This window comes from Dasypus novemcinctus, chromosome 15 (assembly GCF_030445035.2).
Source record: "Dasypus novemcinctus isolate mDasNov1 chromosome 15, mDasNov1.1.hap2, whole genome shotgun sequence".
NCBI classification, from domain to species: Eukaryota; Metazoa; Chordata; class Mammalia; order Cingulata; family Dasypodidae; genus Dasypus; species Dasypus novemcinctus.
In genome coordinates, this window is record NC_080687.1 from 20,286,311 (window position 1) to 20,303,003 (window position 16,693).

A 16,693-nucleotide genomic window follows, 5' to 3' on the forward strand; every position below is an offset into this window, starting at 1 on the left:
TCCCCACCCTCTGCTACTACTGGAGTTCAGAGCTTCATTATTAGTGGTCTGCAGTATTTGAGCAGATTTTAAGGAATTAGATTCCCTTCCAGTAGTCTTTCTCTACTACCACGGGTTTCCAGATTTACCTTACTGCAAGGGTGATCTTATTTTACTTCTCTGCTTCTGGTTTCTATAGTTAAAGTCAAGCTCCTGGACTGGAAATTATCTTCCTTTACCCAGGACAGCCTGTCCCATGGTCTGTATCCCCTAATCATCTTTCCAGATTCTGCTCCAAATTAGCTTCCTGCATATGTGGTATTTGCTATACCCCAGGGTCACCCCTCCCTTTAATATAGTTTCACTGCATTCATCACTGATCTTTACCAACGGCCAGGCCATGCTGTAATTACCTTTTTATTATTTATTTATTTATTTATTTTGGTCTTTATTTATTTTTTAATGTTACATTCAAAAAATATGAGGTCCCCATATACCCCCCCAACCCCTGTAATTACCTTTTTAAATGTCTGTTGTACAAAGAGACTACGAGCTTCTTAAGGATTGTGAGCTAGCCTTAACTCACCTTTATTTTTTTTTTTAAGATTTATTTTTTTATTTGTTTCTCTCCCCTTCCCTTCCCAACCCCCCCAGTTGTCTGCTCTCTGTGTCCACTCGCTGTGTGTTCTTCTGTGACCGCTTCTATCCTTATCAGCAGCACCAGGAATCTGTGTTTCTTTTTGTTTCATCATCTTGTTGTGTCAGCTCTCCATGTGTGCAGCGCCATTCCTGGGCAGGCTGCACTTTCTTTCGCACTGGGCGGCTCTCCTTATGGGGCGCACTCCTTGCTCGTGGGGCTCCCCTACACGGGGGGCACCCCTGCGTGGCAGGGCACTCCTTGCGCGCATCAGCACTGCGCACGGGCCAGCTCCACACGGGTCAAGGAGGGCCCGGGGTTTGAACCGCAGACCTCCCATGTGGTAGGCGGACGCCCTATCCATTGGGCCAAATCCGCTTCCCTTAACTCATCTTTAGGGCACCTGAACTTGGGAATGATTCTTAGCACATGTTTGGTAAAGACTTGATCAATGACTGTCATTGTAAATGTTTTAAGATCTGTCTGAGGGTCTAATATCCATGTAGACGGTCATGTAAGATAAAAAATAAATTCTTGAAAGTATTTTTTTCTCTCTCAGAGCTCAAATATATTTAAAATAAATTAAAATATATTTTGAAAGTTAGCATTTTAGAAACCACAACCTCTGAAATTTTAAGTGTCTCCACTGTTACACTGATTTACAATGAATAGAATGGTCTGATATAATAAAAAAATTGAGTGGCTGCAAAATATTGAGGGAAGGGGTAAATATGTGCTAAATTTTTCTCCCCCAACAGCTAGAATATTCTTTATCAGTTTCATAAAAAATAGATCTGGTTGAGAAATTATCTATCACATTACCATCCAGCTGGCTCTACTAACTAGTTCAACAGTCAACTTTTGGTGAGGTATGATTATTTCCAAAAGTCATATATACCCACAAGGAACAAAGACTTTCTACCTTTGAGAATAATGAAAAGCATTTTATCATAGACTCCAGAAAGAGCAGCTAGAACATGCCGTTAGCCAAAGGCCATTCATCAAAATAAGAATGTAACTTCTTTATGTGACATTTATCATTAAAGTTAGGGTTTCTATTAAATATGGCCACATACCTAACAATTATAAAAAGTAATGTTTTCCTTGCCTAAGGGAATATTTTTAAATAAATAGGAAGTTTACCAGGGAAAGTACAAAAGAAAATTTAAGGAGAAATCACACTTGCTGGGTGAGATCTCAGTCGTAGGCTAAGCAGTGTCAAGTCAGCATGTGGTTGAAACATAACAAATCAAACCCCCACTTGCTCTGGCAACTTAAAATATGGGAAAAGCCTCCTGATTTAGGAATAAAAATATCCTGCATAAGCCATGGAGTACAACCCAATGCAATTCCATAAGCCATGGAAGATGAAAGAGTCATAAAAAGCAAAAAGCCTAAAGGATTATATATATATATATATATATATCTGTCTGTTAAATTTTTAGAATGCTTAGCAACTTCTAAAAAAATTTCCAACATTCTAATGAAATCATGTTTTTAAAAATCTGCATTTTTTCCCACAAGGGATGAATAAAGTAGGTAGAGAATGTGTTTGAAAGTTGTATACATCAAACAGACATCTGCACACCAATGTTCACAGCAGCATTATTCAAGACTGTCAAAAGTTGGAAACAACCCAGATGTCCATCAACAGATGAATGTATAAACAAATGGTGGTGTATTCACACAATGGAATATTATGCAGCTGTAAGTAGACATGACGTCATAAAGCATATGACAACATGGACGAACCGGGAGGACATTACATTGAGCAAAGCAAGCCAGACACAAAAGGACAAATACTGTATGATTGTGTTACTATGAACCAAATATAGTGTGTAATATATTGCATGATTAAAAAAAAATTTATATGTATCCAGTATATCTACTTGAGAAATGTATGTTTTATTCAACTGTATTTTCTTTTTAGTGTTCGTTTATATTTTCAATTATTAATTATACAAATATAAAGTTAAAAAAAAAAAGTTGTGTACGTCATTCAGGAAAACACCTCCCAAAATAGAGGAATTAAATTGTATACAATGTAGCACAAAATACTGAAGTAGAAATCAGGCTGAGTCAGATTTCTGAGAAATGAACTTTACAAAAGTCCGGTATAAAGTCACCAGGTCTCACTTTCAGATTTAAGGCCCACCACCGTGCTTAACTCAGGTTCCCAGCACAGCGGGCCCCCCTCCCCTCTGCTGGGGACCTCACGCTCAGGCTGGGTGCAGCGGCCAGGCAAGGCCTCTGCGCCAGGGCTTTTGACGGAGCCAGGTGCTCCAAAGGAGCCGGCTTTCTCTTCTCTTTAGTAGTCACGTTCTAGAATAGACCTTGTTAGCAATCAAGTGTTAAACAGGTTTTCAGGGGACTCATTTCAGTTCAAGGCCACTCATTCCACTAGGCTGGAGCATCTGATCATGGGCCTCAAATCTATTCATCTCTCAGGCAGGTAATAACTCAAGTTCTCCTAACTCTCTAGAGGGAAGGGAAGGGAAGGGGAAGGGAGGGGAGGGGAGGCGGGGAGGCGGGGAGGCGGGGAGGCAGGCAAGCAACCTCTTGGAGCCTTGATATCTTTTGTCAATTCATTTGTCCAAAGTCTAACACAGAAAATATAATTTAATTTTCTGAATTTTTGTTTCTTACAGAAGTTATGAAAAGTACTCTGAATATTTCTTTCATGCAATCATAGCAAGCAAAGGTTTACTTGCAATAGTAGATGTGTCTCACATGCATTCTGAACAGAATTGCAAATGGTTACTTAATTTTTTAGCCCATTGCGTCCCGCCTAATCTAGCCCAGTAATATAATCTTCTCTATTTCTCAAAGCATCCTATTCAGTATGAGGTTTTGTGCTGGCTTTATTTAATATGCTATTTACTTTCTGACCTTAAAAAACTACTTTCTCTAGCAATGCAGAAAAAGTAGTCCCCCAGTCCTCCAATGCTACCTGATGTTACAGGGTTTTGAACAAATATTCTAAAATAGGTTTTTAAACTAGTGTTGCTGACACATTTTATAAATCCCAATAGTCTGTAAAAATAAAAAAGTAACAAAGGAGGGTTTTATTGTTCATCCTATTTTCAGAATAGATATGCTTTTATGCAAATCTAAACTGGTACAAATAAATTAAATAGAAAACATCACTTAACTGTGAAATCCTTTGCATCAAACAAAGAGGCTAACAGATAAGAGAGGACCTCAGAATTTTAGTTTTTTCTCCTACTTCACGTAGATATGAGCTTCTGCTTGTACTCTTACTTATTAAAACTTACCAGGGAAATGGATATGGCTCAAGCAGTTGGGCACCCACCAACCACATGGGAGGTCCCAGGTTCGGTTCCCGGTGCCTCCTAAAGAAGACAAGCAAGACAGCGAGCTGATGCAATAGGCTGGTACAGCAAGCTGACACAACAAGATGATGCAATGACATGAAGCAACAATGAGACTCAAGGAAGAAACAGAATGAGAGACACAACAAGCAGAGAGTGGAGGTGGCTCAAACCATCGGGCACCTCCCTCCCACATGGGAGGTCCTGGGTTTGGTGCCTGGTGCCTCCTACAAAAAAAGATGAGCATACAATGAACGGATATAGAGAGCAGACAATGGGGAGAAGAGGGCAGAAATAAAGAAATAAATCTTGAAAAAAAATTACCACACAGGGGAGTGGATATAGCTCAGTGGTTGAGCAACTACTTCCCATGTATGAGGGTCTAGGTTCAATTCCTAGTACCTCCTAAAAAACAAGCAAAAAAACATAACAAACATACACAAGCAAAGACATTCATGTAGAAAGAGTTTACATATACCTATTAAAGGTTATAAGGAAAACATCCTAACTCCTGCTCCAAGACACCAGAAGTAAATATTTGGCCTACATCACTGATTTTCTTTCTTATTCTTTTGTATATTTTAGATACACATTTTTATGACAGAACTGCACCCCACAGGTACTTTACAACATTTCCTGTTCACCATATAATATTAGAAAAATAAAACAAACATAGGATATAAAAAGTATCGTACACCCTGGTCAGAAGCAGCCATGCCCGCCCGCATAGCAAACAGTCCATGCGCTATCAGAAGTTATTCATATTTCCTATGAATCATAACAAACTAGTCAGTACCCGTAAACAGTCACTGAGCTTCTCCTTTGCCTAGAATCACACAGCACACACTTCCCTGAAAAGGCTTCTCTGCCCTTCGCTATATTTTCCTGCAACTTTTTTCTAAACATAAATTATTATTTAGAGCAATTGTCTTCTGCCCAGCCTTGTTTACCTTCTTTGAAGAACAAAAACATAGCGCTGGCAGACAGACTTCAACAAATTGCTAAGAGTGTACACGCTGTGTGGGTGATTCTCACCTCCCTCTCCGGCTGGATGTTTCGATTTATTTTACCTCTCAGGGATCAGCTACTATAATTATAACAGCAACAAAACAACCAAACAGCTAGGAGTGAGAGTATTAGCTGTGATATTTCCTTACACCTGGGCTGGACTTCACAATTTCAAAGCACATTCGCATGCACATCTTGCTTGCCCCTTCCAAACTCCCATGATGGTAGGTGAGTGAATGGGTAGCACCAGCCCCGAGCAGGGGGCTAGGGAAGAAACCCAAACACCCTCACTCCAGCACCCCTCCCACTGCAAGGCCTGGGTATCACAATTAAAAGTTAAATTTTTAAGGACTTACCTTTCTTGGCTACCATCATGAAAGTCCTACCATAGCTGTGCTCAAACTTTGTTACTCATGTTTTCAGCTACTTTCGTAAATGGCCAGGATAGTTCAGTTTTAAAATGTTTTTTTAAGTTCTAAAAAGCAGCAGAGTCGGGTACAATCTGACAGCCTTTTCTGTACTGACAACCTGCTCCTGCATTCCGACTGACCGACTCAGAAATTCCTTACCTGATGCTACAGAACCCCGCCTCTTCCCTGTGTTCCGTGCTCCTCTCGACAGATACGGATGAGCCAACATTTCTGAAATTCAGGACTTATACCCAGCAGTTCCAGAAGGTTTGTTTTCACTTCCTCTGTGTTGCCACTCTGACTCAATTGTCGCTTTTACCAGGCAAGTATTTTTAACCACATGAGGGTGGGGGGAGAACATCTGACCTTTGCCACCCTGGCTCATCTAATAGCAGTTCTTTGTCAGATTTCTTTGTCACATGAAATAGCAGCTCAGAGAGAAGCAGGAGGGGATTTTGGACGTTACGAGGAAAAAGACTGACAATAAAAACAGAAACTGCCGCTCTTTGTAGGCGTTATGTTAGGCATGTTTAGGAGATTAAAAAATCAGAAAATGCTTGGTGCATATTCTGTGAAGCCCCATCACTGCCCACCCCTCGTGTTAACTGCAGCGTCCTGGCATCTCTAGGGCAGGGGGAACTCGACGCAGCCAAACAAATTGCTGCAGGCCCTCTTGTGTTCTCCAGCTGTGAGCTTCCCACCCATTTCAGCTTACACCAAAGCTTTTCTGGAAACACTGGATGGGACCAGTGCCATCGAAGATTCCCTCCAACCTGGAGATCCCAGCTCTCAGTAACCTGAACTAGAACGTGGCCTCCCACCCCCCAAGCCACATGCATCTCTCCTCTACGTGCACCCCCTCCAGCGAGTAACTGCTGCCACTAGGCTGCCACCACCACAAGCCTCCAACCTCCGTGGAAAGGGGTGATGGGCTGAGGGCCACTGCCCCTCACTGGCCCAGGAATGCCTGTTTCAATACAAATCATCTTTATATAAGAGGCTCACATCTAAAATACATTTAGAGGGAGTGGATGTGGCTCAAGCAGTTGAGCACCTGCTTCCTGCATGGGAGGTGCCAGGTTAGGTTCCTGGTGCCTCCTGAAAAACAAAAAAGACAAATGACAACAAGCAAGCAAATGAAAACTCAACTCAGTGGCTTCCCACTTACAGGGCCCCTGTTTCAATCCCTGACACCGGTACCTCAAAAACAAAAACATTTAGAAAAAATATATACATATATGTATAGAGACTTTTCTTGGCTTCTGTACGTAAAGTCAAAAGAAGGAATAACCTTTTAGAAAACCTTTTCTAATTGCCTACCTCCTACACTGTACGGCAGCTTATTTTCTTGGTAAAACGAACAGGAGATTCTGGCCAAATCAAATCCTAGTATTCACTGAAACTTTCCTCCCATAGTCCCTCGAGCAGGTCTTAAAAGAGGCTTGGGGTTTGAGCGACGCAGGGCCCTGGAGCTGGGCTCAGGTGTAGCTGGAGCTGAACACCTTTTCCCCCTGCTTTTCTGGGAGCAGATGATCACATCTGTGTTGTTAGAAGAAGTTGGGGAACCTCAGGAGCAGGGGAACTGGGGCTGAAATAGGATCTCAGAACCTCGACGTATCAGCCTAGCTTATCTGCCCCAGAAACAGACCCCAGAAAGGGGCAATGTGCACATGAATCTCCTGTTTTGGGTGTTTGAAAACACTGGCATCTTTCCACTGATTTTCCAATGTTCACCCTCTCACAAGATTCCTTACAGAAATCATTTTTGTGCCAAAAAATTTTCCTAAAAATAACTGAAATGCTAGATTTTCATTCCCCAAAAGAGTTTAAATCTCCTATAGTCTTGTTTGCTTGTTTTTTAAAAACGTAATTTCAAATACTTAGGACTGTATTTTTCTGAGAGATACAGAATGCTTTTTATAGTGTAGCACACACCCAAAATAAAGTTCTTATACTCACTGGGGTGAGAAGGACGTCGAAAAAGGAGAGAGGAAAAGTAAAATCATTTCAGTATTTTAACCTATGTCCCACCTTCTGCCCTAGGGGTCCAGGCTCCTGAGAGGACAGAAGGAAGTTGAGATCCAGCCACCCTTTCTGTCAGCCTCAATTCCCCTTTATCTCCTGTGTGAGCAAAAGGCAGTTCTGTGACTACAGTGTTTCTAGATACCTAGTTTTTGTTTGTTTGTTTGTTCTGAGGCACCAAAGCTGGAACCTGGGACCTTATATGCGGGAAACTGGCGTTCACCAATGAGCCACACCAGCTCCCCTGCAGTTTTAATATGACATGATCCCTAAACACAACCAAGCACTAACCAGTGCACAATTGAAGAAGCTGCAATCCATTTCATGCAGGGGGAAAAAAAACCAGACAGACATATTTAACTCCCATCAGGCATTTTGGTCGAGTACTTAAGGCTATTTTCTTCAAACATGTGCACAGCCCTAGAACTAAATCTCCACAGAGGATTCAACTGCTCACTTAGCCTCAGTTTCCCTTAAAGAGAAAAGTAGGTCATTCCTACTTTAGAAACAGATAAACTGAGGCAATGAACAGGCTAACAAGAATCGGCCACCATCTCCTTGTCCAACCGAACGCAGGTTTTCACATTCAGCTCTGTGCTCCGAGGTCAAGTTCAGTTCCTCCTTCAAACTTCTTCACTTTCATTACAGCGTTTTACAGGTCTTCTGAGAATTCACATCTGCCACTGCCTCCTGCCCGCTCCGCTGACCATTCTCTCTGCTCAGTTCAAGCCATCTTGGTCCTGTCTCTCTTCTCCCCCCTCAGATTCTAGGGCCAGGCTCTTACTTCTCCCCCCGCATATCCCCATAGACCTTCCCAACTTCTTAACAGGCCCACTGACCCAGCTACATCGTCTTTGGAGTTTAAAGTCTCTTCTGTCCCTGGAAAAGGAACAGTCACGCAGCTTGGTCAATCCATGGGTTACACAGAGCAAATTAAAACCTTCACTTTAATAACTGCTCCCGGGTCTATCAGAGGTGGCCTCTCTCCAGACCAAGAATAGAGGCTGAGGGATTTTGGGGTGCCCTTTGAAAACAGCGAGTGCGCTCTGGCTTTAGCTGGAAAAATATGAGGTTCCTTTCAATGCTGCTTTATCCATATGTCACAGCTCTACAGTAGACTCTTTTTGGAGACTTAAAACATGCTCCCAGGCCCTTCCAACAAAGATGTTCTGCAGTTACCAGAGAGGTCAAGTGACTTGTCTAATATTACACAGCTAGCAAGAGGCCTAATCTGGATTCAAAGCCGGGTCTGGTTCCAATGTTTGCATGCACAGCCAGCAGGCACTGTGCTCTGAGGAGGCACCGCGCCCTCTGAGGACGCCACCCCACCCCTCTGCGAGATCGCTGTCGCCCTCTTGAACAGCATCTGCCTCCCTGGCACTCTTTTAGGAGTTCGCTAGCCTCCAGCCCACCTCACGAGACCCACGTATTAGCGATGTCACAGCATTCAAACGGGCTCGCGCCTGCTTAACAGAGGGCTCAACTGACAGCTTTCTACCAAACTGGAAATTTGTTTTCACACAGAGTAATCCTACGTTGTTATTGAGTGGCAGTGCTAGATAGTAGAAAGTGCTAAGTGTTTAAAACTTGGAAGGCACTGAGGTTGGAATAGAACAACAGCAGGGAAACTAACATTTCCTGAGAGCATAAGTGTGCCTGGTGCTGTTCGAAGTGCTTTCTGGTTACACTGTCTCCTGTAAATGCTCCTGAAGCGCAGTATTATTTTTGACTATTATTACTTGATTCTCCACATCTGTAAAATGGGGATTATGTGGTCATGGTAAAGTTCAGTTAAGAGCATGAATGTGGACTTTTTAAAATGGCACAGCTTCATATCTGACGATAACTTAGAACTTCTGGGCCGAATGACATACCAATTTAACATCCAGTGTTTCCTGTCTTCATTGAGACTTTCAAATATCTTCCCCAGCCAACAGCATATCTTGATCACAAATAATGCGAGATGGACAGAGTTCTCCAGCCCAGAGAAGATGGAATTCAGTCAATAACAGACAGTTGTCCCTCACCACAGTCCAGTAAATTTTCTGAATTTCAAAGCTGAATGAAGGAATCCCCTTCTCAGAGAGGAGGCTTGTTTAGCCCCAAACACGGTGCTGGGCGACTGGTGACATGAAGATTCTCTGGGATTTAGAGTTCCCTGGAAAGATGTCTACAAAGGAACCTCTGTGCGATTTGAACCCTATTTAAATCTATGAGGAAGCCAGACCTTCAAATAAATCTCACGATGCACCACTTTGTAAAGGGAATGACCAAAACATTTAGTTAACGATTTTTATTCTGTTTTGCATTTATAAATGTGGAGCTTCATATATCAATTTCTCAAGAGTTGGTCCAACTGCAGCTTTGATGGACTTGGTGCTGACTGAAATCTGTCCTCTGGTGTTGAGACCAAGATGTGAGGTTTACCCTTCTTAGCCCAAAGACAATCATTTGGTAACTCACATAAATTGGAGTCGATTCGGGGTAAAAAAAAAAAAAAAAGCTCATTTAAACTTAATCCTCAATCCCTGAGCTATCCCAAATTCCAAGAGAATACATACAATAAGCGATTTTTTAGGAGGTACCAGGGACCTCATAAATGTGAAGCAAGTGCTCAGCCACTGAGCTACACCCCCTCCTATAAGTGATTTCATGAAAACATCTTCACTTGCCCTAAAACAAGAAATCTATAACAACCATCTCCATATTGCACAATCCAACTATTTCATTGAAAGCGGCCAGCACCACAATTAAGCGTCGGGACTATGCCCAAATACACTTCCTGAAAGTGACCCAGAAAGGCACAGCAACTTATGAAACCGAAAGACTTACCCTCGGCAAGAGAAAGCAGCCAGGAACACCACTCAGAATAAATATAGTAGCTTTTCATTTCTGCCACTGAAATTCGTATAGGATTCCTGTCTCCCATGACTGCTAATCACAAAAGGGGATTATCCCTGAGTCTCAATCATGCCATTCTCTTGTGGTTACCCATTAGCCTTCTTACACTGAACTTTGCTCCCTAAAATCCGCATGAGGGACCAGCTGACTTTTAACTTTCATTTCACCCATTAACTAGAATGAAGCATTAACAGCAAATCACCCTCCCGAAGGCTGCACAGCCTCTACTCCACCCTGCATATTTACACAGGCAACTCCAGGCAGACCTGCTGGATCTATTGACAGTGACCTCCCTGTGCACCGGGATAATTAAACGCATTTAATTTCTCCACACCACCTAGGGGAGAACAGCATAGGTGTTGGAATAGTTACGGCAGAGAGCAATGCTGTGATGCCACTAGCTTCCATATGGTAAAGTTCCAATACTTTGGACACAATTGATCATCTGAGGGAGCAAACAGAAGTGGCAGTCGTACCTGTATAAAGGCAGGTGAACAACACCCATCTTCCATGCTCCTCTTGTCCTTTCCCTGTCTCTAACAGCATGGGGCACAAAGAACATTCCCCACCGAGGTATCCTCTTTCAGAGCCCAGATAAATGTTCGAATCACCTCGTAGTACTAATACAGGCTACCCCTGAACCTTCCCGCTATATGGGCTGGACTCCACAGGCACAAAATGTAGTCTAGAAGAGAAGGCTGCAGTACATAAGGTGGACAGCTGGAAAGATTTTTCTTTACTCTTTGTGCTCAGTGAGCAAGGTAACAGAGTCTCTAAATTTAAACCAGCAGGTACAGAATGAAATTTCTGTTACTCGTTCCAGTCAAAACCTGATGGCAGGGTTGGTGGTACTGCTGGAGGATGGGGCGTCACTTTGCACTGAGGCACCAAGGGCCTGGAGAGTGAGCAAGGTGTCACAGGTCTGCAAGGAAAGACCCAGAGGCAGGGCCTTATGTCTTCCTGGGTCTTGAGCAAAATATTTCCACGCGGACCTGGGGGAAATGGGAAGTGGAATCAACCAGTTTGCCTGGAATTTAAAAATTTAAAAAAATTAAAAAGTCACCAGATTTCTTCAGACCATTAAGCCTCTTTTTCCAAATAAGTTCAACCAAAGCCCATAAGGAAATTTCTCCAAGCAAGCATTTTTCCTCTGAATAAGCACACTTTGAAAATAAACAACAAACTCTCTTCTTGCCTTCACAAGTCTCGCCAGCTCTCATTTGGGTTGTTTTAAGAGATTAAAGCGAACAACAATGGTGAGGATAAATGCTTCCCCCCTCCAAATTCCTTTTGAATAATTTTGCTTATTGTTTTAGGGGAGCGGATATAGCTGAAGTGGTTGAGCAGCCACGTCCCATGTACAAGGTCCTTGGTTCGATCCCCAGTACCTCCTAAAAATAAAACAAACGAAAACACCAACTCTCATTGGGGAATGGATACACCTCAGTGGTTGACACCTGCTTCCCATTTCCAAGGTCCTGAGTTCAATTCCCAGTACCTCCCCAAAAAAGAGTTACGTGTTTTGTTTTGTTTAAAGCTGTTTAGGCACGTCTATTTATCCAGTTAAATTAAATTAATCCAATGTCAAAGTTTTGACCTTATATTTGCCTCTTCAGATTTAAAGCTAAATGTTGGGCTTTTCCTCAGGCATCCTTCCCTCTGGCCTCTGCACAGACACGGGGGGCCTCTGGCGTGTGAGGGGCAAAAGCCTGCCTCCCGATATTCCCACAGAACCTCGGCCTGCTGGGTGAGGCGCACAGGGGCCTTCTCACAGCAACACCAAGTCGTCACCCCAGGCACATGTAAAATCCACCTAGGACTGGCTGCAGCCCTGGCCTCACCAGTGGCTTGCTTAAGATGTCTCCTTTGAGAGCTGGTCTGAGGGGCATGTCACATTCCAACCACCAACACAGCAGCTCTCTCCTTGCCTAAGGGGAGTGTTGCAAAGCTAAACGCTTGAACCACACTGTTATCTTGATGTTCTTTGAAAATGTCCTTACTGAGATTTAGCATGATTTATCATTATGTTTTCAACATTTTCAGATGGCTGATTAAGAAATGTCTATCTAAAGAGCATTTATTTCCCAAAAGAAAGAGAGAAAAAAAAAAATCCAAAGACATCATTAGTTGAGTTTTGCTGTTTCAGTGTAAATAGCTAAGGGATTAGTTTCCTAGAATTCCTTCCAGGAGAACAATTTTTTTCTTTCAAATCCACTTGCATGAGTCCTCATATCCAAACATCTTCCTGTTCTGCATTAGCTACCAGGAAGCTCAGTGGTAAATTGAGTGCTCACCTGCAGTGGTCAACTCACTCTGGGTGCCTACAATTTACTTACCTACTTCTTTTAATTAATTCTTTTATATATATATATATTTTTATTTGTCCCCCCCCACCCCCAGCCCAGTTGTCTGCTCTCTGTGTCCATTCGCTGTGTGTTCTACTGTGTCCGCTTGTATTCTCATCAGGCAGCACTGGGGATCTGTGTCTCTTTTTGTTGCATCATCTTGTTGCATCAGCTCTCCGTGTGTGTGGCACCACTCCTGGGCAGGCTGCGGTTTCGCGAGGGGAGGCTCTCCTTGCGCAGGGGCCACTCCTTGCTTGGGGGGCACCCTTATGCGGGCTCTTCCCTTCTTGGGCCAGCATTCCTTGCACACAGCAGCATTGCGCGTGGGCCAGCTCACCACACAAGCCAGGAGGCCCTGGGTATTGAACCCCTGGACCTCCTATTTGGTAGGTGGAAGTGCTTATCTGTTGAGCCACATCTGCTTCCCTAATTAATTCTTATTCTATGTGAAGTTTTCTATGCCATGTCTGAAAAGCTTTAGAATATTCAAAGCCAACCTCAACTATGATTCTATAAAGAGAATTACTAAATTATAACAATTTTTTTTGGCTTAATTGAAATTTAGTCCCAAATGCCCCAGGGTAAAAAAGAACAGTATAGATATACTTTTCTTTGAGATCTAATGCCCATCTTAGGTTGGGTTCTGTTTCTGAAAGTCTCATGTTTTGTTGTAAAATAGAACAGTGGTTGGCATTCAAGAAATAATCCTTAATTTTCATCTAAGAAATTGATCACATCTCATTCTGGGTGCACCTGCTATCCTGAAACTATATTTTCTCCCTGTACAATCTCTTCTGCTAGTGGGAAGGCCTCTCTTCTAGTTGCAGTGTGAGGGCTGGCTCTTTTTAATCACCTACCAACCTGACACTACTTTTCCAGGCCTCTGTCCTGAGACATCTTTCCATGCTCAACCCAAAGAAAACTTCTGTGGCTGCCTGGGAGAGTTCTATCAGCGAGAGGCAGAAGCCAGCTGACCCATCCACAGTGGTGTGGATGAGTTGTGCAAGGAAGAAAAGTAGAGGTTTTGGAGAGCTTTTGGGGAAACAAGTAAAAGTCAAGCAAAGAATACCAAAAAGCTTGGCTGTTGTTATAGTAAATCAAGGGGACTGAGCCATGAAATGCCAGGTGAGAAACATGCAGGCTGGCAGGGGTAGCTGCAAGATACAGCATTTACCCGGGGCCACATATGTGTCATAAAGCACTTAAATAGCCATTATCCACATACCCTGATTACCAACAGGTACAGCAAATGAGATAACATGAGATAATCGGGCAAAAGCTTTCTAATGAGTGCAATAAAGTAGAAGCCACGCATCAGATGGCATCAGTTCCTCGTTATCTCCCATTTATGGCTAAATAATGATCCAGAATTGTAAGTTTCAGAGAGTCAAAACCTGTGGGCCAATTTGGTCCTGGTCCTCAGGCTTGAAAGCATTAACAGCTAAATGTTACCAAAGCTGTACTTTTATTTCTGTTGGGCTCATAAAAGGAAGTCTCCCTCCCCAGAAAAGGACTGTTTGACATAAAAAAAGATTAATGAGGCACTTTCAGAAATTTTTAGTTCATGACCCAGGATTTAAATTTATGCCACCAATATACTTAGCTACAAAGACTAAAGTGTTTTAATTCTTTTTATTACTCATGGGATAGAACCAACTGAAAACAATCATCTAAGTGCTTCTAGTGAAAAGAACACAGGAGTAGACATTCTTCCGGGAACAGTCCCTCCATACCAGACACTGCCCTGGGCCCTTGGTACACATTTAATATCAAGGACTGAGTTAGGTAGATCTTATGGTCCTAACTTCACCACTGACGAAATGTAACATGTCCAAGGTGATACAACCAATAGCTGGTTGGACTGGGATTTGAACTTGCATCTGTCTGGTTCCCAGGGCTATATGCTTTGTGTCTGCCATTCTGTTAAACTGGTATTCAATAGTCAAGCTTTTGACTTAATTTCCAAACACAATGGAAAACTATTTAATGCCTACTTTTCCTAACAACTCAGACATAAAGTGACTGCTCCCTCCTTAAAATTGTCTCCTTTTAGGACAATGCACCCCCATATTTATATACTTCTTCAGTTATTCCTTCAGTCAGCTTTATACTTTAACTTTTGACATTTCAAAGGATTCCATCCTAGCATCTCTTTTCGTCTCCTTACGAAAGAGACATCTGGTCATCTTCTTCCTTTCTTGTGGCTTCAACCACTTGTCAACTCCAATCCAGTTTTCATTTCCTGAATCACAGATCCATTCATAGGCATCCCCACGCGCCTCTATGAAGCTTCAGCGACTTGTTCCAAACACCTCAGCCACTCTCTAGACAATACCCGCCATCCCCTTGCCCTGTTAGCACTCACCTGGAAAAACAAATTCCAGATTAAACCGCCTGCACACCCTTTCCCATCTTCACCTGAACTGCTGCCCCACCCCACCCCCAAGTCACACAAAGACAAATCCTCTGGCACACCTATAAAGCTCCTTTCCCATCTCCGCTAAGCACTTAAGGCCGCCAGTCCATTCTCTCTACCTCTGTCTCTAGCTTTATCTCTATCTATCGCTATTCCTATCCCTCTCCCTATCTCTCCCCTTCTCTCTCATGTGTGTGCATTCTCCGTGGGCCTGCGTCTAACTCCCTCTATTCTCCTTACAGCTCCCATGTTATCACCTACCCCCATGTCCTACTTTACAGAGAAGACAGAAGCCTTCAGTGGACTGTTCATGGGGCAACCCAAAACCTCCTGTGGCTAAACTCAGTGGACACTTCTCAGCCCTTAACAGCACTAGAACTCTTCCAGAGAGCTCTACTCCCTTGGACTCTGTTATACCAGATCCTCTTGACTTTCCACCCACTTTGGATGCCCCCTTGCCCATCCCTCAAGGCCAGGATCTTGGGGTTTTGTCTTAGTTCTGCTCCTCCCAGTTTGCACCCTCTACCTGGGGAGCTGCCCGACACTCAAGGCTTTATTTTATGTTTAGATTCCAATGACTCTCATCCATCTCTAGATTGGATTTCTTCTTATCCACTGAACCTCTCCCCCTAGATGTCCCCCAGGCACCTTGCACCTAACAAGTCCAAACTGAACTCACTTTCTTATCTCATGGACCTGCTTACCCTGAAGGGTGCCTGCTCTGGGTCAGCTTCATCCTAGAAATATGAAGAGTGTCAGAAGTCTACCTTCCCTCCTTCACCCTCTAAAAAAGGTGATGCATGCCAAAGGGAAGAAAGACCAGAGAGCATTCAGTTCCAACCTGAAGGAAACAAGTAGGACTCGGAGGATAACCAAGGAGATGAAATTCAGTACAACAAACTTGCCATTAAATCCTGAGACATCCTTGATGGACAGGAGCAAACATAGTGACCCCACAGATGACAAGTAATGAATTGTACCTCTTAATATAAGGGCAGCAAGGTGGCCCAGCCACAAAGAGGAATGCCTACATATGGAAATCGAATATCTCATTGACCACCTAGTATATGTAGCCTGTGACCTTGCCTTTCAAAGTGTGGTCTGTGGGCACCACCTGGGTGCTTTCTGGAAATGCAGAGTCTCAGGCCCCACCCCAGACTAAGTGAAATGGAATCTGCATTTTAGCAAGGTGATTTAAGTGTACATGAAAGGTGGAGGCTCATTGCACTTCATTAAGGAACGCGACGGGACCAGGTACATTTTAAATTGAAGAGTGGCATTTAAGTGGTCTCCATGCACAGAATCACCTCACCCAATGCAGACATTCTGGCTGAGAATAGTACATAAGTTCCATAAAAGTTAATGTTTTGGAACGATACTTCTGCATAAGGGCCGACAAGAGTATGACATAAGCCTGCACATAAGATAGAGTCACCTTTCTAATAAGAGTGCTATGGCCTCTGTCGACACCAACACGTTCATTTCATCCCCACATCAACCCAGCGAGAAGCATGCTGGCGTCCCCACTTTACAACGAGAGCTAAGTCAGCTGGCCCAGGGACACTGCGCGGGAGGGGGCTGGAGCCAGGCTCGGCTTCCCTCTGCGAGGCCCCCACACAACCAGGACTAGCGGTTAATCCCCT

At 43.3% G+C, this 16,693-nt stretch overlaps 1 protein-coding gene across 19 annotated transcripts in view; it reads right to left on the reverse strand.

Annotated features, from left to right (window-relative positions):
• Positions 1–16,693, reverse strand: part of MCF2L (MCF.2 cell line derived transforming sequence like) — a 370,234-nt gene that overhangs the window by 192,513 nt on the left and 161,028 nt on the right. The window contains exon 1 of one of the 19 annotated variants that reach the window (XM_058276403.1): positions 5,526–5,665. The exons of 17 other annotated variants lie outside the window; for them this stretch is intronic. In XM_058276403.1, the coding sequence (XP_058132386.1) occupies positions 5,526–5,595 (70 nt within the window). In that variant the 5' untranslated portion in view covers positions 5,596–5,665. Of the gene's footprint in view, positions 1–5,525; positions 5,666–16,693 lie in introns of those variants that run through there. One more of the 19 variants, XM_058276398.2, reaches the window with a different exon arrangement.